The 23,958-nt window shown below is 39.0% G+C and overlaps 1 protein-coding gene across 2 annotated transcripts; it reads left to right on the top strand.

Moving 5' to 3' along the window:
- The first annotated feature begins 7,009 nt into the window (after positions 1 to 7,009).
- LOC134659767 (cysteine-rich with EGF-like domain protein 2) lies at positions 7,010 to 17,788 on the top strand. 2 transcript variants are annotated; one of them, XM_063515469.1, is made up of 8 exons: positions 7,010 to 7,106; positions 7,229 to 7,399; positions 8,706 to 8,905; positions 9,592 to 9,766; positions 10,762 to 10,867; positions 12,849 to 12,987; positions 14,508 to 14,626; positions 17,602 to 17,788. In XM_063515469.1, exons 2-8 carry the CDS (start codon positions 7,252 to 7,254, stop codon positions 17,771 to 17,773), a joined length of 1,059 nt encoding a protein of 352 aa, XP_063371539.1. In that variant the 5' UTR covers positions 7,010 to 7,106; positions 7,229 to 7,251; the 3' UTR covers positions 17,774 to 17,788. The 2 variants fall into 2 exon arrangements, with proteins under 2 accessions (XP_063371539.1, XP_063371540.1); XM_063515470.1 differs by lacking the exon at positions 17,602 to 17,788 and adding an exon at positions 15,697 to 15,777.
- The last annotated feature ends 6,170 nt before the right edge of the window (positions 17,789 to 23,958 follow it).

Raw genomic sequence — 23,958 nt, 5'->3', positions numbered from 1 at the left:
CCTGGAGGTGGTTGTTATATTCAATAAACAGTAACTTTTGGCCGACTATTCTGGATCTAGACGATTTTGTTATAGGTAATGATGAAATTAACCTAGCACGTGCCTAGCACTTACGCGGCTTACGCCGCCGCTAAGACGTTCCTGGGCTATAACCGCGAAAATCGAAGTTCGCAAATTGCGGGCATTATTCACAATCATTCTTATTACGCCTTCATTGGAGTAAAAGAGAAAGATCCCCGCAATTTACGAAAAACGGTTTTCGCGGTAGCCCCTCTGTACCGACTTGTTCGACATCCGCATCCGCATTAAGCTCCGCATCGATTTTATGCGGTAGCGGATTTTGAAAATAATGCGGAAGTTCCGCGGTTGCGGATGCGAATATTCGCAACAACCCTCTAGGTGCCGCGAACTATGTCGGTGATTCGTTTGTCTATTTGCCTCTCTATCAGTGGCAGTATTTTACAAGACCGATGGAAAGGCAGACAATTTCGTGTTTCGATGTTCGCGGTTAAGCCTAAAACTAGACCTATGAAATTAATGATTTCGATAGGTTCTACTTTTGTCTTATAAATAGGTACCTACTTGTAAAGTAAGTGCTAAAATAGGTAGGTACTCAATCGTGCAATAAATAATGGCAGTTTTATTCTGTTTTTATTTAAACAGGTAATATAGGTACATAGTTATTTTCGATACAAGTGCGAAAAAGAGGAAATTCGAAACGAGTGGCGATAAATTAAAACACGACCGAAGGGAGTGTTTTAAATCGACACGAGTTGCGAATTACCTATTCGCACGTGTATCGAACAACGTTTTACAGTACATATGGCACTTTAAAGTTTCGACATACGGAAAAGTATGCCCCCCATATGTACTGTAAAATATTTTACAGTACATATGGGGCTACTTTTCCGCACTAGTGCGTAAAATAGCACTTTTCGTGCGTATGTCGAAACTTTAAAGTGCCATATGTACTGTAAAACGTTGTTCGATACACGTGCGAATAGGTAATTCGCAACTCGTGTCGATTTAAAACACTCGTTTCGAATTTCCTCTTTTTCGCACTTGTATCATAAAGTAATATTCTTTATTCTATGCTTGTATCGAAAATAACTATTTCAATTTTACAGTTTTTTTTACAATTTTTTGACCTTTTCAGCTTCCTAGATCTTCATTTTGGTCATTGCTGTTGCATGGGTATTTCGACTAAATTGATTATTATAAATAGTAGATGTTTAGTTGACCGAAGCGTAGCGAAGGTCTACGTTTTGACTCGGGCATTTTGCTTTTGTATGTCCGGATGTTCTCCTCTACAGGTCGCAATTCTTAACCGATTTTCGTGAAATTTTGTGACCAAATTCTATGACTAAATAATTTTTTTTGTCGATCCAGTTTTTGGAAATTTTTCAAAATGGCGGAGTCGTGATAGCTCCCGCCTAAACAAATAGCCGTATCGGTATGGGTCAATTTCTGAACACGATTTTTTTTCTGTCCGTGATGAAAATCGCGGGTTAGCATCAGATAATACTTACCATTTTTTTTTTACATAAAGAAGTCACACTTTCACACCGAGTTCCATATGAATTCACTGATTAATTGGTTTTTAGAGTACACTTAAAAATACCTAAAGGCTCAAATTACTGCTCCCGTGCCCTGTCCGGAATCTACTTTTGAGCATAATGAAAAATCCTACGAAAAATTCTACATTAGTATCACTAATTTAGTGTCAAATACTTAAACTAGATGATATTTACTATCACTGAGCACATACACTATTAACTTAATTGTGGTAAATAACTCGTGATCGATGTTTAAATTTTGTCCGAGCGCGCGAGTACAATTTCGTCGGCAAAACTCACAGGGCTCTGACAGCCGACGTCTGTATTTGAACCGCCTCGTGTCCCGCCTCACCTGTACTGGCAGTATTCGGCTGTCTTTCAAAGCAAACGGATGTACGTCAAGCCGTGGCGTGTTTGAGCAAATCGCGTAAGTATTTCGGAATCCGGGTGGGCGACAATTTTTTTCTAATTTCGATGCCCCTTATAAATTTTATTTTCCAGATAGCTTTTCAATAACAATTGTCATATTTAGGAGCCCTTTATGTATCTTTATGTAAGCGATAACATAACAGTTTGGTCAAACACGATTTAAATTTTTGGCGAATTTTTTTATTACGAATTCTAATTTCCGTGCCCTAATTCCCATAGCAAATTTACCTAAAATAGCTGATTAAGTGGCACGGGAATTAGAAAATATTACATTTATTGTCAACAAATCTTTTATTGGGGGCACTTTAAGTTAATTGGCAATGTTTACGTCATATTATTATTACATTTATGTATATTGGCATTGAATATATATTATATGTAATAATAATATGACGTATATCTTTCTATTTTGCATTTAAGGAAATCTTAAAGAATGCACAAAAATTTGTGAACGGTTTTTTAGTATAAGTACTATAGTACATACAGGGTGGACCCGAATAACCCGGGCAATTTTAATACGTAAGGTAAGGTGGGGTAAGACGACACCGGGGTAAGACTATCACTTGTATGGAATCCTTGTACTGTTAGTCTTGCCCCACCTTACCTTATTCATTGATCATATTATAAAATTAAAATATTATATAAACATAAAACTATTTCTGGAATTATTACATATTATAATACCTGTACCTAAGGTTACATGAAACAAAATGAATCAAATTTGCAATGTTTTTTTTTTGTAAATTTGACAGCTGACAGCGTATACCGTATAAAGTTTAAATATCTGGGAGACCGAGCTTTGCTTGGAAAACATATACCTACCTAAAAACTCAAAAATGCGCGTTTTCCCAGAGATAACACCTAGCTAGATCGATTTTTCACCCCAAAAAACCCTCATATATGATCAAATTTCATTCGAAATCGTTAGAGCCGTTTCCGAGATCCCCGAAATATATACAAGAATTGCTCGTTTAATAGATTAGTTGTTATAAATTAGCTTTTCTAATACAAGAAAAAATAAATATATATCCTATTCTTACTATATTATAAATGCGAAAGTATCTCTGTCTGTCTGTCTGTTATCTCGTCACGCTTAAACCGCTGAACCAATATCATCTTGATGATATTTGGCATGGAGATAGTTTGAGACCCGGGGAAGGACAAAGGATCTGGGGGCACGGCAGTGCCGCCGCCAAGTCGAGCAAAACAAAGTGGCACGGCCGTACCATCAAATCTCAATAACATTCTATCAAAATAACATTTAATGCACTTTACAATCCCTTAGTTTTGTCACTGACACAATCACTCACGATCATCATTATTTTAAGGTACTTCTAGCATACCCAAATTTGAAACGTAATTTGGTTTTAGCTTTTTAAGCCAATAAAAATCTAATAATACTGCAATATTAGTCACGTTCTAAAGATCTAATAACTGCATAAATAAGTTTGTAATCCCATAGAAATATATGCGATAACAACGTTACCTTTTAGTTCTTACAATTAGTAGGGAAAGTAAAGGTACACTACGACGTACGATGTGAGTATGAATAAAGATGTGTATACATAGTATCAGTATGGTATGGGTATGATTACCTGAAAAGAAGGACAGCCTACAAAAAGAGATGGGATCCTATCAAAAACATTACATGTAAAAAGATGCAAGTCTCGCAACGCAGTTCTTCTACTACAAAAAAGTTTTGAGATGTAATGGGAAACCAAGTCGGTTATTTTAGTCAGTGCCAGGGGGTATTAAAATCGTAATACTATTAGATACCTTATTAGGGTTCCGTAGCCAAATGGCAAAAAACGGAACCCTTATGGATTCGTCATGTCTGTCTGTCTGTGATAGTCTTACCCCACCTTACCTCATATGTGGTCAAACAATTTTTTGTGTTATGAATTTATGAAGACAGCATATTCGATTTCTTCAGATTAACTTACACAATAACTTCTTCTCACTGTGCCCCTATTTACTTATTTCTTAGTATCATTTCCTATACGGCCATATACCAGATCATACACCTTGTACCTATCTACATGCAGATACATCATGACACTTTTTAATTTAATGAATAGTTTTGTATGTATGTATGTATGTAAGTAGGTATTGTTTTGAAATATGTACATTTTACTAAGAAAGAGAGATTAGTTGCCATTAAAATCAAGGAAACGATTAGTCAAATACGTAGTTTTTAGTGTATCATACTTTCGTAGATTTGTGGTCCGAAACTAAAATTAAAGAAGGTAAATATGTTCGATGCCGCTTCAGTATGGTTAAAGTACATTATTGTAGATTAAAATATACATAAATAATAGTTTTAACTACCAAAATAAGTTAAGAAAACAATTCCTGTGCCATGTTCTAATTTCCGTGCTAGTAAAATCTAATTCCCATGGACACACTAATTCCCGTGCCCTGACCAAAATTTTAAATTGAAATAACTTTTATAGTTTTATGAATATTTTTACCCCATAAGAAAATTAATGTTTATTATATTTTTTATCAAATTATCAGCATAATTTTTTTTGTGTAATGTTAGTATTTCAAAATTCCATGGGAATTAGACAAAAATGCTCGTTTGGTGAAATTGACCCGTATCATAAGAGTTTTTTCTTTTTGAGATATGTTTATAGATTAAATGGCCAAAAATTCAGAAAATTTGTATCGCTGGTTTTGGCGGTATTTAGATATTTAGTTTTTACTTGAGAATGAGTAGCTAAATTTCGTCAGCTTTAGTAAGAACTAGAATGGCGTATTTTGTAAACGCTACATAACTTTTTGTATTTTTTTATACTTAAATTTCGTATAGTTAGTTGTTTTTTATTTTATTTTTTTATTTTGAAAAAATTAAAAATTTCGCATTTTTTATTTATCAAGCGCGGGTTAAGCGTATTCGTTTAATTTTTGTGTGTAGCTTTATGTAGTTTTTAATTTTTTGTTTATATTACATGTACTATACCTATATTTTAATAAATATTTTTGCCATATATTTATTCAGTTTTAAGCTCTGCTCGCGAGGTCTACAGCTCACAGAGCCACTAGTTTAGTTTAGTCATAGTTTCATTTATTTCTTATTGAAAATGTAGGTACATTAAATTTCACATGTCAAAATAAAATGCATTCACAAAAAGATCGTCACAACGCAATATCAATAATAATAATTAATAGAATAAGTCAGATGCAGAAGCCAGAAAGCGGTAATTTTGGACACGGCGCGTATAGTACGTCGGTTCCTCACTCTGCGGCCCTGACCACCGGCAGCTTGGGCCTTGCCCCGCTGCCGGCGGCACCCTAGTTTAGGTTTTTTATAATGTGTTTAAATATTTTTTGTAATGTTTTGTAAGTGTTTTTATATTTTACTTTTATACTCACATTGTAAAATCCTAACCTAAGATCCTAGTTGAATAAAGGAATAGAATAATAATCTAAAAATAAAAACAGTAATTAATATAAATTAACCATTTTCTTTAAAATAAAAAAGACTAAACGTAACTATGAAATTGAAGTCGGTTAAAAATCAGTCAAAATAATTAAGAATATAAAAAATAAAAATGTCCAAAATAATTATAAAAATATTTAAAATATACTGTAGTTCAAAATAGATGTTGTGCCTGGGAGGTGTCGTGTGGGGGGTATCTGGTTGCTGCTGTTAGGGCTGAAGCCCTGAAGCCTGGCTCCCGCTAGCCGGACGCTTTGGTTGTCGGGCGGGCCGGATTGGAACGCGTCCCGGATTTGGCCTGCGGGCCGGGGTTTGGAGAGCCTTGGTGTAGAGTATTAAGCCCTTGCTACACGGTCGCCGACAAGCCCCTCAGACCGCGTGGCCTTGGTCTGGACGGACCGTGTAGACAGTTGTTTCCAACAAAATTTGACCAAAACTGACCAAGGTCAGACGGTTAGAAGGCTTGTCGGCGACCGTGTAGCAAGGGCTTAACGCAAAATTTATTCAATTACCTTTATTTACCGACGTTTCGACACAGGTTTCACTGGTCATAGTCGCGGCTAACTGATGTCCCAGCAAAATGTCAAAACAGAGATTTGTGAAACTACCCGACGAAAAGTGTATGAAAAAGTTTGGGGTAGACATCACATTTTCAAACCACCCACTACACATAATGTTAATTATTGTCAATAGACGTCTATAAATGTGAGTTAATATGTGTTCAAAACGCGAAGGTTTTAAATATTATAAGAGTGGGAAGTGTCGAGTAGTGATCACGCACGTTAGCTCTTTTTTTAGGGCTCGCCTCATCTCTTGACGCCCAAAAGGCTAAAAGCCTATTTTCCTAATCTAATGAAAAAGGCATACTTCCCAGGCGGAACCCTGTGCGCTACCCGTATTAGTAACGCACACGTGGCGGTGGCGACCACGACTATCGCCATCGCCATCGCGACCATCGCCGCGGTCGCAGCCACGACCAACGGCAATGCCCAGGGCGCGACCACCAACATCACGGTAGACGGGACTGACATTTTATATCTGAAAAAAAAAACCCTCGCATCATTTGGTCCTATCCAGGGGCAGGAAACTTAAACCTTATGTATGGAATTTGTTTAAAATTGTCGTTTTGGGCAATGTTTCCCCTGGAGGCAAAGTTGGCTACAATGACGGTACGTGATGTTAGCCTACAGTACAGTTGCGCATTGCAAAGCATGGCTTGGCATGGACATTCCTTCACCACTGTGTACTGGGGCCTTTACTAGCAACCAAAAGAAAAGGACGAGTTTTTGAAGTGAAAACTTCTTTAGCGGCGCTGTGCACTTTTTGTGATGGGGGAAAAAATGTTAAACTCGCGAGAGCGTAAGACGTAAGATGTCATTGGGTTTTTTTGTTCTTATTTACTGACAAATGGGTTTGACCAACTATATTTCATTTTAATTCATCCTTTTTTAAAGCAAATACGGCGTGTTTTTTGATGTCTTAAACATAACTGTCATGAAACGAGATGTCAAAATTATGTCAAAATGTAGTTTGAATACTTTGAATTCACATTATTGATTTTATGCTATTATGAAATCATAATAATATTATCTATATGTAGAAACTAGTGCTCAATTCCATGACTATTTAATCCTTTTACTATAAGTACACGCCGAACACAGCGTCAATTATATGAAATAGTGAGTTAACACTCATTTAACGTCACAATAGTAGCTTTTTTGTATGCTATATTTCTGTCAGTGATTAAACATAGAAAAGTCAACATTTGTAGCGTATTCGTTTTATTTTTTCTTTATTAAAGGTCTGAGGAGTGCATGCGGTGATATGACGCTGTGCTTTAAGATGTTTTGGGTCGTGTTTTCGCTGTTTATTGCGAGCAAAGTTGTGAGAGCGTCCGAGGAACACCGGACTAGAAACGACGACCCGGGCCCGTGTAATGCATGTAAAGTCTTCGCGGAGTCCTTCGAAAAGGGTAACATATATGCTCTAATTTGTTTTCTTCTTCTATGTTCTGAAGTCAAGAGTATAAAATAATAAAGAATAATAACCTATATTTCCACGTTATTTATATGTAACTTTCTCAGAAACAGCAGATGGAAATTATACAAAATTTTAATAGTTTTATAAAAACTTTATAGATTATGATCAATGTGGGTAGAGGTAAGTTTTTCATCTAGTTATTCCTTTCGAACGCCAGACAGCGAAGGAATTACCCCGTACCCTGGACGCCAGGCGATCGCGATTATTCAAGCGAAATTCAAATTTACGGAATCTCGCGCAAGTCCCTATTGCATTGGCGGAGCTGTCGGCTGTAGCCGTCGTTGGCGTCCTGGGCAAGACTTTCCGATGATGGCCACAGCCGACTGTGGCGGTCAAAAGTTTAACAAAATTCTTTAACTATGTAATGGTTACGTGTAGGACAAAGTATTGGCGTAACAATTCTCTTACGAAATATTTGCTTTAATTCCGAATTAATTTGTTGAATTGCGTATTATAGTAAAAGTAACTTAAACTGTTTATTAAGAAAACAAGCAGCTTTAAGATGATATCAATATTACATTAAAAAATGGCAAGCCAAACGAGATCCAGGCTTGGGAGATCAAAAAATGTGTCCGAATGTCCCTTACGTTACGATGGAATGCTCTTAGTAAGGCCTGAGTGGACGCTCGAAGCAGAGCGTTCAGCGGGGCGTGCAGCGTGGCGTCGAGCTGACGCGTGATGTGAGCAGCGTGCACTAAGGCCGCTCCTATACACTTGCATTTGTTGAACACCCACCCACCCCGCTGCACGCCCAACTCGAGCGTCAACTCAGGCCTTACACTTAGAGCAGAAGAAGTGAAGCTCTTCCTTTGTGATTGTATACCGCAGAGCATTCTACTACTACTAAAATATAGGACTAATATAGTTTCTTTGGATAAAGCGTAAACGGTTGACGGTTGTTAGCTGTATGATTCGCTACAGTTTATATTTTAATAATTAGGAGTATGTTTATGTTTCAATAATTACGTGTATCTGAGCGACATACTTATACAAATACGATAGTTTGTGCCTTATGACCAGACATAGGAATCCGTGGGGCAAATTTTCTTGACAGGTAGGGACTTCCTATATTGATAAACTCAATTATCGATGCTCCTTCTATATGCTAGTGATCGCCCCCAACATTGTGTGTTTTTTGTAACTATTGGTTTGAAGACCAGTATGAAATAATACGTTATATACAATCTGATATTCTATAATTTTTACTGTGCTCATTGACACAGCATGTTCCATTTCAGGTCTACACCGCACAGCCCCAATCTTTGAGACCCGGAGCCAAGAACGCCTGACAAACATCCTGCAGGGGGTATGTGAGGAGCCCCGCTACAAGAGCAAGTGCCTCGAGACTGCTGGTGTGGCCCGACCCCATATTGAACAGTGGTGGTGGCAGCAGGAGCCTCCGGAGTTCTTCCAGTACATATGTATTGATAAACTTGAGGTAGGTTTAAAGACGTAAATTGATGATGATTAGGACATCCAGTATTGGACAACTCTCAATACTGCATTGAAATCTGATATTTCCCCTCAATACTAGAATTCTGGAATTAATAACGATAATGCAGACCATTTAAAAGTCTTTTGGTCAGAACACTGATAAAGGAAAAGAAAAAATGCAGTGCAGAGTCTATTAAACTAAAAATTTACAGTAATCACAGTTTTAGTTGTATAATTTTTTTTAAACGAACCAAAAAAAACCTATAAAGTTAACTCTGCACCATGTTGGACAGCCTAGTGTTATTTTAAATTCTCAATGCTGTGCTATCAATCAGTGTAGAGTTAGCTTTAGACAGGCTCTATTTGTATGTCAATATATTTATCCTCTCTTAATTCTTCCTATTAGGTAACTCTTAGATTAGATATTTTTTTTATAAGTGACCCATGTGACTCAGCTCTTGTTTTACCACATATCTATGTGAAGTCTTCCACCTAATTTAATTTAGAGTTCTTAATACATTTGTCAACTTGATTATTTAAAATATTTAGTAATAATGTTCTAACCAGGGGCCGATTGCATAACAAACTACAAACTAATATTACAAGCGGAACTCCTTTTCTAATTTCACTTATTAAATAAGGAGTTCCGCTTGTAATATTAGTTGTAGTTTGTTATGCAATCGGCCCCAGGTATGCTGCCCGAAGCACGAGTACAGTCGCTCATGCCAGCCGTGCCCCCGCGACGCGGGCGGCGCGGTGTGCGGGGGGCGCGGGCGCTGCCGCGGGGACGGCACGCGGCTCGGGAACGGGACTTGCCACTGCGACGCGGGGCACGAGGGCGAGCTGCGTCAACACTGTGTCACCGGTGAGTGTTAGGGCCCGGGGACGGCACCAGGCTCGGGAACGGGACTTGCCACTGCGACGCGGGGCACGAGGGCGAGCTGTGTCAACACTGTGTCACTGGTGAGTGTTAGGACCCAGGGACGGCACCAGGCTCGGGAACGGGACTTGCCACTGCGACGCGGGGCACGAGGGCGAGCTGTGTCAACACTGTGTCACTGGTGAGTGTTAGGGCCCAGGGACGGCACCAGGCTCGGGAACGGGACTTGCCACTGCGACGCGGGGCACGAGGGCGAGCTGTGTCAACACTGTGTCACTGGTGAGTCTTCTTCCTCGTGTTATCCCGGCATTTTCGGCTGGGGTCCGCTTGACAACAAATCCCAAAAATTGACGTAGGCACTAGTTTTTACAAAAGCGACTGCCATCTGACCTTCCAACCCAGAGGGAACACTAGGCTTTATTGGGATTAGTCCGGTTTACTCACGATGTTTTCCTTCACCGAAAAGCGACTGGTAAATATCAAATGATATTTCGTACATAAGTTCTGAAAAACTCATTGGTACGAGCCGGGGTTTGAACCCGTGACCTCCGGATTGAAAGTCGCACGCTCTTACCGCTGTGTCACTGGCGCGTATTGAATTGACACAGAATAAGTAATAATACTACCGTACAAAAAGGACACTTCCTACAAAACCGAAGTTTGGCAGCGATTCAGGGACGAATCATGCTGTCCCTTTCTAATGTAAGGCACTATCCCTTTCGGAGTTTCGGCTAATTAGGGTTGTCAAATATCAAGTAATTATCTTATCTGTGGTCGTGCAATAACTAGCCACCTTATACTAAAACGAATTCTGTTTATAGCTGAATAGAATTCATTTTTAGTTTAGGGTGGCCAGTTACTGGCGAATTACCCTAGTAGTGTTACTACTTGAAAAAACCAAATTAAAATATTTTCTGAGAATAATTTAATTTGTTTTAATCTTCTAATACTTCTAATAGTATCATAATCTTGTCTTACAGGTTATTACAAAGCTACGGAAGGCTCAGGACCGGAATGTAAGCGGTGCCACTACTCGTGCTCGGGCGGCTGCCGCGGGGGGGCGCCACTAGACTGCGTAGCTTGCCGGTAAGCCATCTTACCTCTTGACCGTGACAGACGTCTTCGGACGTCCACAGCTACAGCCCAATATCAACCTTAGTGCATTCCAAGAAGGTTCACAATGCAGCGCCGCACACGACAGGCGTGGCGTTCAAACGGCTCCTTTAGGCCAGTAAATAAATATTAATGGACATTTTTACACAAATTAACTAAGCCCCACGGTAAGCTCAAGAAGGCTTGTGTTGTGGATACTCAGACAACGATAGATATAATATACAAATACTTAAATACATAGAAAACAACCATGACTCAGGAACAAATATCTGTGCTCATCACACAAATAAATGCCCTTACTGGGATTCGAACCCAGGACCGCGGCTTCACAGGCAGGGTCACTACCCACTAGGCCAGACCGGTCGTCAAGTGGTTCCTAACCTGGGGGTAAAACTGGTATTTTACGGGGGTAAATAAGCTAACCTAAACAATACAACAAACGTACACGTTTTATTTTTTATTACCATTGGGAGGAGGGGTAAAATCAGGTTTCCTAGTTAGTCATAGGGGTGACCGGACTGAAAAGGTTAGGGACCACTGCTTTAGGCGGTCTTCAGATTAAATCCGGATCAAAACCTTTTTCTTTCATTTGTGAAAAGCTTGTACAGTCAGCAGCAATAGTTGCTAAGCGGGCGAGGTGTTCAAAATGAACTTGACGCGACTTTATTGCTAAGAGAATGAGAGCGCGTCAGGGTAATTTTGAACACCTCGCCCGCTTAACAACTTCTGCTGCTGACTGTATCAGAATTTTTGACAAGAGACTTATTAAGCTTCGAAATAAATTAAAAGTGGAAAAATTCACTGTCTTGGATGGGACTTGAACCCACGACCACTGGATCACTAGTACAGTGCTCTGCCATCTGAGCTACCAAGACCGTACCCAATTCAGGGAATATTTCCACCATATATGAGCCCTAGGGAGGCTCTTAACGATATCACCATATACAATATGGGTATGGGTGTCACCATATACAACCAGCTACCACAGCATATAAAAGATACCATACACTATATTTAAAATAGCGCTTTTTAAATGGCTACTGGCGAAAATTTTTCACTCCATTAATGAATTTATTGCGCATAATAATGTATAAAATTAATTTTAGTCAAATTTACATTATTAATATTTTATTAGTTTTATTACCATGACATACTCAATTATTTTACTATCAATGGCTGGGACTGTATGTGTATATTGTAAAGTTAAGTTATTGTGCTTTCTATTTTAGTTTAATTTAAGTTAATGTATTTAGTAATTAAGTTAATTTAAGGTAGTCGTATGTAGTACAAATTTAAGGACCCATTTGCATGCTGTCAAAAACAGCTAAAAATGCTTGGAAATGTAACTTAATAACACCTGTATGTAAAACCCTTTTTATGTGCAAATAAATAATTATGATTATCTACCGTAAGACGCAGACGCAGATGTTTCTGCTTAATACAAAATTAATAGGGATGATGACACATGTTGAATTTTATAACAAAATGTAGTAAAATAGATAGATAGCAAACGAGAAATTTATCACAATAATGTGGATATTAAAATAAAATATTGAAAAATTACAAAATTACAGGACCTGAAAGTTTCAAAATTTTTTTTTTAACTTCCAAAAACGATAAAAGTAAGGGTACCATTTGATTCCTTACATTTCATCCAAAAAAATATTGTATAGCAACTATATACATAAACGCAATATTTCACCGACAAAAACGCAATTTTCTTGTTTTGTCCATACTACAAGATGGGCGATGACGTCACGGCCTATGGCCGTTTTGTATAGGGCGTTTCGCGAGTGAAGTGCGACTGTCGGCCTTTGACTACAATTTCTGACTTTTGTGTTACTTTAATGCAATGGGTCCCATATAGACATTTGATCCTAAAAACAAACCCGATCGATTGATACCATAAAAAAATAGTCCTGTAGCCTATTTAAGAAACTTATTGTCACTGCAGGCCTGGCTTCACGTTTGAGCCGGATGTCGGGTGCCACGACATTAACGAGTGTAACGACATCAGCATCTGCGGCAAGAACGAGTTCTGTCTCAACTCGATGGGCTCATACAAATGTATGGCGTGCGACCGCGCGTGCAAGGTAACAAGGAAGTTGGGTCAGGCGTGTCTAACTCCGCGATTTCGTCGCTTTGCTACAGGTAGCTAAAAGTACATCGGTTCGGCCCCAATTTTGGGGAAAGCCATAAGCCGCGCGTGGCGCTGTCGCCACCTAGCGGCCATATCTGTGCTGATAGTAACAGACGCGTTTTGTTAGAGAGTGAGTCTTCTGTACTTAGTACTATTATTTATTCTGTGGTTGGGGTCAATCAGGGTCATGGGAGTCAGTCAAAAGTTTGCATAGAGGTCGCCAGCCAGGGATCAGAAGCGGTTTTTGGCAAAAACTTCGAAATAACAATCATCATCATCTTCCTCGCGTTGTCCCGGTTTTTGCCACGGCTCATGGGAGCCTGGGGTCCGCTTGGCAACTAATCCCGAGAATTGGCGTAGGCACTAGTTTTTACGAAAGCGACTGCCATCTGACCTTCCAACCCAGAGGGTAAACTTGTTGGGATTAGTCCGGTTTCCTCACGATGTTTTCCGTCACCGAAAAGCGACTAGTAAATATCAAATGAAATAACGATATTTTTCGTTTTTTTAATACTGGAAATGTAGGACTCAGTTGTGTTTATAGGTAACGACTTCGTATTATTAGATTGCTCAATTAGAAATTAAATAATTAGCGAAGAACGATAAAATACCGTTTTCGTTCCCATACAAAAAATACCGGTATCCCATCGCTCCAGCAAAGTTACTTATTGTTTCTAGTTTGGTTCTATTATATTTAGCTTAAAAGGCTAGCCATTAAATTAAAAAAACCGGCCAAGTGCGAGTCGGACTCGCGCACGGAGGGTTCCGCACCATCAACAAAGAATAGAGCAAAACAAGCAAAAAAAACGGTCACCCATCCAAGTACTGACCCCGCCCGACGTTGCTTAACTTCGGTCAAAAATCACGTTTGTTGTATGGGAGCCCCACTTAAATCTTTATTTTATTCTGTTTTTAGTATTTGTTGTTATAGCGGCAACAGAAATACATCATCTGTGAAAATGTCAACTGTCTAGCTATCACGGTTCGTGAGATACAGCCTGGTGACAGACGGACGGACGGACAGCGGAGTCTTAGTAATAGGGTCCCGTTTTTACCCTTTGGGTACGGAACCCTAAAAAGAAACAACAATTTGGCGGATTAATAGGAAAAACCTATGCAGGACATATGTAAAATACTTCATCCGGCCAACCCCATTTCCATTTCAACTTAGGTCATTTGAAACAAGCTCAGTCATTTCCAATAGGATACTGACACCCTGAGAGTCAATACAATACTATCCTCTAGAGTCTAGTCTATTGTACTCAGTGCTATATTTGTCTACCGTTCTTCATCAATTCTCATCTACTACAAAGGTTAACTGGAAGAAATCCCTTAAAAGGATAAGTTCGCCTTTGTACTGCCTATCCTGTGCCATAAATTTGTGTTTTGTACAATAAAGAGTTTATACATACATACATACATACACCATGTCAGTATAAACGAGTGCCATATTATTTTCCCGTTGTTTCTCAGGGGTGCTACGGCGACAGTCCGGACATGTGTCGGAAGTGCGCAAAAGGGTACTCGAAGAAGGGCGACATGTGCGTCCGCGACCGCGAGGACGAGGAGTTGGACCAGATGACCACCACCAGGTGAGAGTACGGCCGAAATTGACCCACCGTATTAGTTACTATGGGATAAATTGACCCACCAGGTGTGCTTAACTATGGGCGAAATTGACCCACCAGATTTGCTTAACTATGGGCAAAATTGACCCACCAGATTTGCTTAACTATGGGCAAAATTGACCTACCAGGTTAGTTAGAATATAGGCAAATTTGACGCACCAGGTAAGCTTGACTATGGGCAAAATTTACCCACTTAAGATTAAGAGCCCATCAACGTGCACACTAGCGCCACTGCTAAATAATCGTGACTATTTAAATTTAACGAAAGATATTTTAAAAAAGGGGGCCGCTACGTACTGTATCTTATATTAAAGTACCTTTTTCATACATCAAGCTAGTTTTTATGTTCCTGGATTCGTCGATCTATGAACTCAAAACAAAAACGTCCGTTTTAACTCCTTTTTTAAATATCTTTCGTTAAATTCAAATAATCATGATTATTTAGCAGTGGCGCTAGTGTGCACGTTGATGGGCTCTTAAGAATGGGTAATATTGACCCTGCAGGTTAGCATTATTATGGGCAAAATAGACCCACCAGGATAGCTTGACTATGGACAATATTGGCCCACCAAGTTAGCATGACTGCATGGGCATTATAGACCCACCAGTTTAGCTTGACTATACGAATAATGGACCCTTCTGATTAGCTTGACTATGGGCAATACTGACCCACCAGGTTAGCATGACGATGGCAATATCCATCGGTTTAGTTTAACTAAGGGCAAAATTAACTGACCCGTATTAAACATTTGTTGTCTGCTATTTTAACCTTTTCGACGCCGTGTCAAACACAAAAGCTGTCTCTCAGACGCCACGTCACCGAAGTGTCAAAACTGAAGTTGAACTTTATGCATATGCACCTAGGTCTATGTTGCTCTGTGGTCTGTGACCGATTAATACGTCTTTGGCGTTGGACCTGCGGTGCGTATATATCGGTCATTGGCGTCCAAAATGTTAATTTTTAATTTACCCGACTGACGAAATAAGTTTGTGATTTATTTTGAATTGTTTGCATATTTCGTTTTTATTTTCAGAATAAATGAAGATGTGAAACTTCTTGATAACGGATGAACTGTGTGGTAAATCAGTTATTCATTATTGGTGGTGGGATATTTAATTATTTACATCGTAGTATATTGATGGATACTACACACTAAAAACCCTTTCAGTATTTATATATGTATGATAACATTTATTAGGAAGCAGTTATTTATAGGTACTACCTAGCACTAGTAAGTAAGTAAGTAATCATTTAAATCATGTGTATTAATAAATCTCATTAGGTTTTTTATTTATCATATTCTTTATTTGCCATATCGGTATTCGGTATCAAAGTATATATCTTCTCATCTTAATATAACCATCTTCACATAAAAACATTAATATAGTGCGTCAAGCAAATCTTGTCAGTAGCAATGTACTGCAAATTAAAGTAGGGTAACACCATGTAACACTCAAAGAGCAGAATTGCGCTAAGAAAAGCAGCAATGTACATCGAACCAAAACGTGTTTATTTTTCCGCCCTTCATACGTCAGTTCGAGTGAATTATCATAACCTCAAATTTTAGTAATGTTTACCGTCAACGAGCATGATTGTACATTGTAGGCACCTTAGCTTTGCTTGAGGGCATGCATAATATTGGTATGTAATGGTGACAGCAGAGATTTCTCTTGAAATAGAAACGATTCAGAATGTAAACAATAAGATGATGGCTGTCATTCACGATCCACATTCCACAGATAACACACAGATGAGACGCGATTTTGGAATTATTCGAACACAGTGTTGCTAACCCGCGATTTTTCAAATTTGCCGCCTTTTACTACTGACAAGATTTGGTTGATCCAGTATACCTAACTAACTTCAAAATCGTCAATTTGAACCATGGACAAAATAAAACAAGGCGCGACTAACATTGCTATCCAAATTCGCGTTCCTCCAATACCCAGCGCCATCTATTGCACGAAAGTTTAATTATTTTGACATCACGTCTGTCCACTCCACTCTGACGTTAGAGGCCGCTATTGGGCTGCGCCAACTGAAGACATTATGTTTTTTTTTATGATTTACCTCCGACGTTTCGAGGACGGCGTTGTCCCTTTGTGCAATTTAATAATGTTTTAACATCACCTATTCGAAAAAGGGCTTTCTTCCCCGATAGGAGGGATCAAAGTGGTACTTTTCTGTTCTAGGACACGATTTTTTCTTTCTTGCATACTATTTTTTTTTTGTAAAATAATACATATTTTCGAACAACAATTTCCTCATAGTTGATGTGAAAAGCAGTATGTGTCACACGGTATCAAAATTATTTCGCCTTGGGTGTTAACACTCGAATCCCTCATTCAGGATTCAATGTACGCCCTTGACGGAAATACATCATTTTGATCCTTTGTAACACAAACTACTATTAATAATCGTGAAAGTTTAAGAGCCAACAGGAGCTAAGATTTAAATATTTTAGGTAAATATATCCGTCTCGCTAACGGAAGCGGCTCCTAAAACTAGTGCGATAAGGACAAGGCGAAAAATCCTGCGTAAAAATATAAAAAATCGAGGTTTCGTACTCGACTGTTTCCTCCTCCAAAACTTAACCAATCGTAACCAAATTGGGAAATCTAAATGATTATGACATTATCTGTGACGGACCGTTTTGCTTTTTTGACTAATTGATGTCAGTTTTGAATAGCACGCCTCTCATTGCGGCATAGTCAATTAGGCCATTTTGGCCATTTTTGAAGGGCTCTAGCGCCTTAAAAAACAAAAATATCAAAAAAAGCAAAACGGTCCGACACAGATATTGATAATATTAATCTGTGTTGAAAAAATCATTGCTCTAGCTTCAAAACCCACGGAGGAAACAGTCGAGTACGTTTGTATGGAGAAATGACCACTCCTGTTGGCTCTTAAGTCAGTGTATTGAACAACTTGTCCCCAGATACATGACGTACCTGGGCCTGCTGGTGGCGGGCGGAGTCCTATGGGGCCGCGCGCCCGCGCTGGCGGCCGGGGTGGGCGCGCTCACCATCTCCTACATCGCGCTCGCAGAATACTACTGCAGAGTCAGCGGGCACGCCTCGCTGCTGGACTACCCGCTGTTTACTATTTAAAAATCTTAACAATAAATCTAAAATTATTATTAAATCTTTTTATTTAATACATCTTTTATCCTATCCTAAAGATCGGTTTTCCTAGGATAGCGGTGCCGTCATATAGCGGCCGTCTCCGTAAATACGGCTAAATATGGATGTCGTAGTATTTGTATGGAGACGTCCGCTATATGACGGCACCGCTTTCGGAGGAAACCAAAGCATAAAGCTTAAGCGGTTTCATAAAATATTTTGGTTCCTTCAGATATGTAAAGTGTCATTCTATGGAAATTGCTAACTATGTATTGCAAACCGCCATATTAAAATTGTCTCTGAATGTCAATTTACTAGTCACTTTTGTTTACATAGCAAGTTCTATAGAAAGATAGTTTAAGGGAGGGTAGCCTAAAGCGGGTGTGGTTAAGCGCTGTTTTATTACTAAATATAGTGCAATTGTCAAAGTAATTCAAATACGCGAGTTAATGCCCTATGACGGTAACCTAAAACCTAACTAAACATGTAATAAGCCTGTCTTATCCACGAAGCTTGTCTTAATTTATAAAATCAAACGATTGTATTTTTTTAAATTATTTAATACTCCAAAAAACTAGAAAAGTGACAAAAGAATATCGTAACTTATTTTTTGCAAACAAATGGATGTAATTAATTGGGAACGCTTACAAAGATAAGTTAGACTTCAGTTTCTCCACTGCCTCAGAATATTTCAACGAGTAGAGCGCTCGAATGCTCGGTAACTTGTTCCTCAGCGCCACGGTGACAGCCGACAGTTCGAAGCCACCATTTGCGCGTTTTAAAACGCCTGCCTTCGTCAATATCTCCAGTTTGTCATCATCCTCGTCCAAACTACTAACTTTACCAATATGCAACTTCGAGTGCTTAATTGCGTCTTCAACAGTTTTAATCATCAGATCCTTTTTTTCTTCCGGCTTTGCAAGTTTCACAGACATTTCCATGTTTAAAACCGCTGCGATATCTATTATTTCTTGATACGATTGTCCCTTTGGAATCAGGCCAGCGAAGATGGTATGCTGCATTATTAGCGGCAGGTCCTGTTGAAAGAACGATGAAAATGTCAAAATCCCCGGACACTTTTCTTTTAAAATCGCTTTAGCCGTTTCGACGGGAAATGCCCTTGCGATTCTGGATAGAGTGATGTCCTCATAATGACTTCGGGAAGGGTATCGCATTTTAGTGCTGATGCCGTAGAGAGCGCACTTCCTGCTAATAAACGCCGAGCTAGCTCCAGCTTTCGATAAAACCTTCTGTATACTACCGTATTTGAGGAATACGTGGATAAAGAACGTCAAATCATGTTCCCGGTGACACTTTTCGTAGAGATCCAGGCCTTCGAATACAGTTATTGGTTCATCCTCAGGAGCTGCGGGTTGTGCGGCCGCCTTCTTCTTAAATAGCTTTCTAGTTAGGCGTGGCTCAAATCTGTAACTAAGAGCTGCTATCCACTCGTCCCCATGTTCATCTATAATCCTTGTAATTTCAGCCATCTGTTTGGCCCATGAACCAAAATAAGGCTTGGCCATTTTGTAACGAAAATCCTTACTCTTTGTAGTCTTTACGCGTCGGAACACTCGGAACACTAAAGCAGTTGTGGCACAGCGGCTACATATTTTACTAGGAGGTACTGGATACTGGTAGTTACAATTGGGTTTTAAATTATCAAAAAGCTAACCGTTCATGTTTTATTACGTGTATTATTTTAAACTGTGATCCACTCAGTACGCCTTTATTTTTTTACACATTAAGTAAGGCAAACGTACTGGTGCTCGACGCGGTCCCAGTACATGGCATCTTGAAACTTAAGCCATTGTCAATAGAGGTGACAACAAGGTGTCATCTATTGGGCATTAGCATGTCGAGCATTAGTACGTTTACCTTACCTAACTAATTATAAGTAAGTGTTAATTAAGTAGATAAGTATCTAAGGTTAGAACATCCAAGGAACTTCGGATTATGATAATTTAAATATCGTCGAAGGGGCTTCAGTTTAAGGACATTAATTTATTAAGTGCATTAAAATACTTCAGACAGGAACTTTTGAATATCCAAGTACATGGGTAATATTGAAAATTTGTAGGTATGTATAGTTTGTCAAAGGATTGTCTCATTTCTAACAATTTTTGAGGCACAAGGTACAATTTATTGGGCTGTGATGTGTATTTTAGGAATACTAGCAGTTTGAAAATTGGAGGTATGTTGAGCCTTTTTATAATTTACCTCTGAAATTTGGCTTATACTATTACCATTCAGGCCATTAAAAAAACAAGAAGATGACCAGTAAAGGAAAGGAAAGGTGTACACAATGGGCTAGCGCCTGCCATTCCAAGGGACGCAGCCATGCCGTAGAATGAGATAGCAATATCACTTGCTCCATCTAACACATAAATGCGTCCTAACAGTTAAAACCATGGCGGCGCCATAATACCATTGACCGGCCAAACCCATTGTAATACATGTACTTATGTAACTTTTGTCATTCTATGGAACTTGCTAACTATGATATCATAGTTAGTATGTTCCATAGAAAGACTGGGATATTCATTCAACAAATTTAGTTCATAATTTTGGTACCTGTCCTTAGTATCCGCTCTAGTCCAAATTATTTTAGCTCATCCTGATTATGATAACAATATGGGTAACTTGAAAGTCAAATGGTTATCAATTTGCTTCTGTAAAACCCCCGTTTGCTACGGTGTTTGGTTTCCGGAGCATATCATAATTACATTGTTGATTGTATGTTGTGGCCTTTATCGCATGATCCGTTTAAATCAGCCGTACTCAACCTTTTTTTTTATGAGGGCCACAAAGACGGTTTTGCATTGTAGCCCCGGACCGCAAGATGAATTTGGTGACGTTCGGGTGGCAAAGTTATAATGTATTTATCCTCCTAAAGCTCACGGTCCTATCTGAATGAATAAGTACTATTTAATCAGTTCGATGAAATTTTAGTCATATTCAATAGGGAATATCATGCGAAACTCTGCGTAGGGGTCGCCACTACCACAATCCATCACAATCTGAGGGTCTACCGCGAAACAAGAATCTAAATTTCGTTATCTAACCTCTATCACTCTTGCATATTCGAGCGATAAAGAGGCAGATAACTAAATTTAGATTTTTGCGTTTCCCGGTAGGCCTTCATAATCAAACCGCCTTGATGCATCTATGTCATATTTTATTATCTGTGAAAACTTGTCAAAAAACAGGTTTAAGGCACAACATATATCTATAAGTTATTCTATGGTTTACGATAGGTAGGTATACCAGTGCTGCACTCTGGCGGCAGAACATTGCAGTAATACCCCATTGGAGCAGAGTTGCATTTGTTTGTTAGGTACGTTCAGTGATGAATATTATATTTTTCATTTGTATGGCTGGCCTTAGGAGGCTATATCAGCATCACCTTGCATGCCACCTAAAAATTTAGCCGTGCCATCAGGTTGAGTCGCTGGCGCTGGTTTAAATTGTTATCGGTTCGTCGAATAAACAAACTTAATAAACAATCCACACAAATATGCCAAAGATTACGACTTACTTATCTAATCACGAAACGAATTAATGGAAAAATGCATTAGTGTATTCATAGTGCATTTATAAAATAGTTGTTAACTGGTACATATATCTCATGGATGATATAGATGGTCAAGCAAATCTTGTCAGTAGAAAAAGGCGCAAAATTAAAATTTTCTATGGGACGATATCCTTTCGCGCCTACATTTTTCAAATTTGCCGCCTTTTTCTACTGACAAGATCTGCTTGACCCAGTAGAGATTAGTTATGTATATGTATGTACCTATATACTTTATTCCACATGGAAATAAAAACACGAGAAACACAGTTACAGAGTAAATTAAATACAACAAAGGCGAACTTATCCCTGTATGGGATCTCTTCCAGTTAATCTTTGAGGAAACGAATAAAACAATGGCGAAGTTAACCCCCCCCTGTCGAACACCGCAATTTAACCTATATACCTAATGCATATACCAGTTACATTAACAACTATTTTATAAAATGCACCAATAAGTACATTCTTCCGTCCATAAGTTTTGTCAGATAAGTCGGTCCGTAAACATTGGCATATCTATGTGATGTTTATTCGACGAACCGATTAACAATGCACGGATCATGCGACAACATTAGCAATGTCATTATGATATTCTCCGTAAACTAAGTACCGAAGCATCGGGGGTTTACAGAGGCAAATTCATAACCATTTGGCTTAATACCTAGTTCATTTACTGTCAGCGCGAGCAACGCGCTACGCTTGTCATCGATAGCGTGCTTTTTCAGCTTTGTACCTAAAAGCGAATAGAGAAGTAGTAAGGTTCATTTGGGTAACTTCGGGAAGGTAGTGTAAGCTCTCTCGCGTTCGAAGGTACTTCAATGCACCTTTGATTGTTATCATAATCAGGATGAGCTAAAAAAAAAGGACTAGAGCGGATACTGTGGACAGGTCCCAAAATTTGAGGTAAACTCATGTTACAGAATGGGGTTTTACCTGTCAGTTTTGTTTTTTAATTATGCCAAAAAATTAAACAACAATTACTAATCTTAATGCCTCAAGGGCCTATTTTAGATTTAAGCTAGTCTATAGGTAATTTCTTTTAGTAATACCACTGTATATATCTTGTTTGTAAATAAATGATATTACATCTTAGATTATTGAGATATGATTAGACCTCAGTTAGCTTTTTGCTAATTTAAAACCCCATTGTAGCTATAGTGCTTACTAAAATATGTCGCCGCATATCAAGTGAATCAACTTGCTGCCACAACTGCTTTAGTGCTCCGACTGGAAAGTGGGCTACGATTTTATTTAACTTCATAATTCATTACAAAATGGCCGGGAGGCGTTTAACACCAGAAGAAAAGATTTCGGAATTAATAAGGAAGTGTACTCTTATTGACAGCAGTGACATCTGGATCAATCCTTTTGTGTCACCTTTTAAATATGAGCCACGCCGAACTAGAAAGCTATTTAATAAGGTAGCAGCCGCAAAGCCCGCAGCTCTTGAGGATACGCCTGTAACAGTCTTTCAAGGCTTAGAACTATACGGAAAGTGTCACCGGGAACAAGATTTGAATTTCTTTATCCACGTATTCCTCAAATACGGTAATATACAGAAGGTTTTATCAAAAGCTGGAGCTAGCACGGTGTTTATTCGCAACAAGTGCGCTCTCTACGGCATCAGCACTGAAATGCAATATCCTTCTCGAGGACATTGTAATGACATCACCCTTTCCAGAATCGCAAGGGCATTTCCCGTCCAAACGGCTAAAGTGATATTAAAAGAGAAGTGTCCGGGGATTTTGACATTTTCATCGTTCTTTCAACAGGACCTGCCGCTAATAATGCAGCATACCATCTTCTCTGGCCTGATTCCAAAGGGACCCTATTACGCAATAAAAGCTATAGCAGTTGTTTTAAACATCGAAATTTCTGTAAAACTTGCAAAACCAGAAGAAAAAAGGATCTGATGATTAGAACTGTCCAAGACGCGATTCAGCACTCGGAGTTGCATGTTGACAAAGTTAGTCGTTTAGACGAGGATGAAGAGAAGCTGGAGATATTGTCGAAGGCAGGCGTTTTAGAACGCGCGAATGGTGGCTTCAAACTGTCTGCCCTCACCGTGGCGCTGATAAACAAGTTTCCGAGCATTAACGCGCTCTACTCTATGAAATATTCTGAGGCAGTGGAAAAGCTCTCTGTAACCTCCCCACCCCGCTTAGAGAAGTTACCCACATCGTGATTAATAAGACCCCCTAATCTAAAATTTGGCCTCGAGATCTATTCTGGAGTTAGGAACCCTTGTATTGCACATCTGTACCCCAAATTCTTTGATGAATAAGTATCAGCTTTTTCAACTCATTTCTTTTCTTTCTAACATTGTTTCGTTTTAAGTAAAATAATTCTAAGGCACTGGACTGGATTTTTTTATTATGTTACAGAAATATACCGTAATATACTTAGAACCTTTTGGACGCCAATGACCGATATATCCGCACCGTAGGTTCAACGCCAAAGACCGATTAATCGGTCACAGACCACAGAGCAACATCGACCTACGTGCATATACATACAGTTCAACTTCAGTTTTGACACTTCAATGATGTGGCGTCTGAGTGACAGCGTTTGTGTTTGACATGGCGTGGGAAAGGATAATTAA

This window comes from Cydia amplana, chromosome 25 (genome assembly GCF_948474715.1).
Source record: "Cydia amplana chromosome 25, ilCydAmpl1.1, whole genome shotgun sequence".
In the NCBI taxonomy this organism is placed as follows: domain Eukaryota; kingdom Metazoa; phylum Arthropoda; class Insecta; order Lepidoptera; family Tortricidae; genus Cydia; species Cydia amplana.
This window is presented reverse-complemented; position numbering and strand designations above follow the sequence as displayed.

What these genes read in the sequence shown, in the direction of transcription:
- LOC134659767 (XM_063515469.1), top strand. Translation starts at nt 7,252, where the DNA reads ATGACGCTGTGCTTTAAGATGTTTTGGGTCGTGTTTTCGCTGTTTATT. An exon ending in TATGTATTGATAAACTTGAG is followed by an intron (nt 8,906 to 9,591) that starts GTAGGTTTAAAG and finishes AATCGGCCCCAG; the next exon opens with GTATGCTGCCCGAAGCACGA. An exon ending in CTAGACTGCGTAGCTTGCCG is followed by an intron (nt 10,868 to 12,848) that starts GTAAGCCATCTT and finishes TTGTCACTGCAG; the next exon opens with GCCTGGCTTCACGTTTGAGC.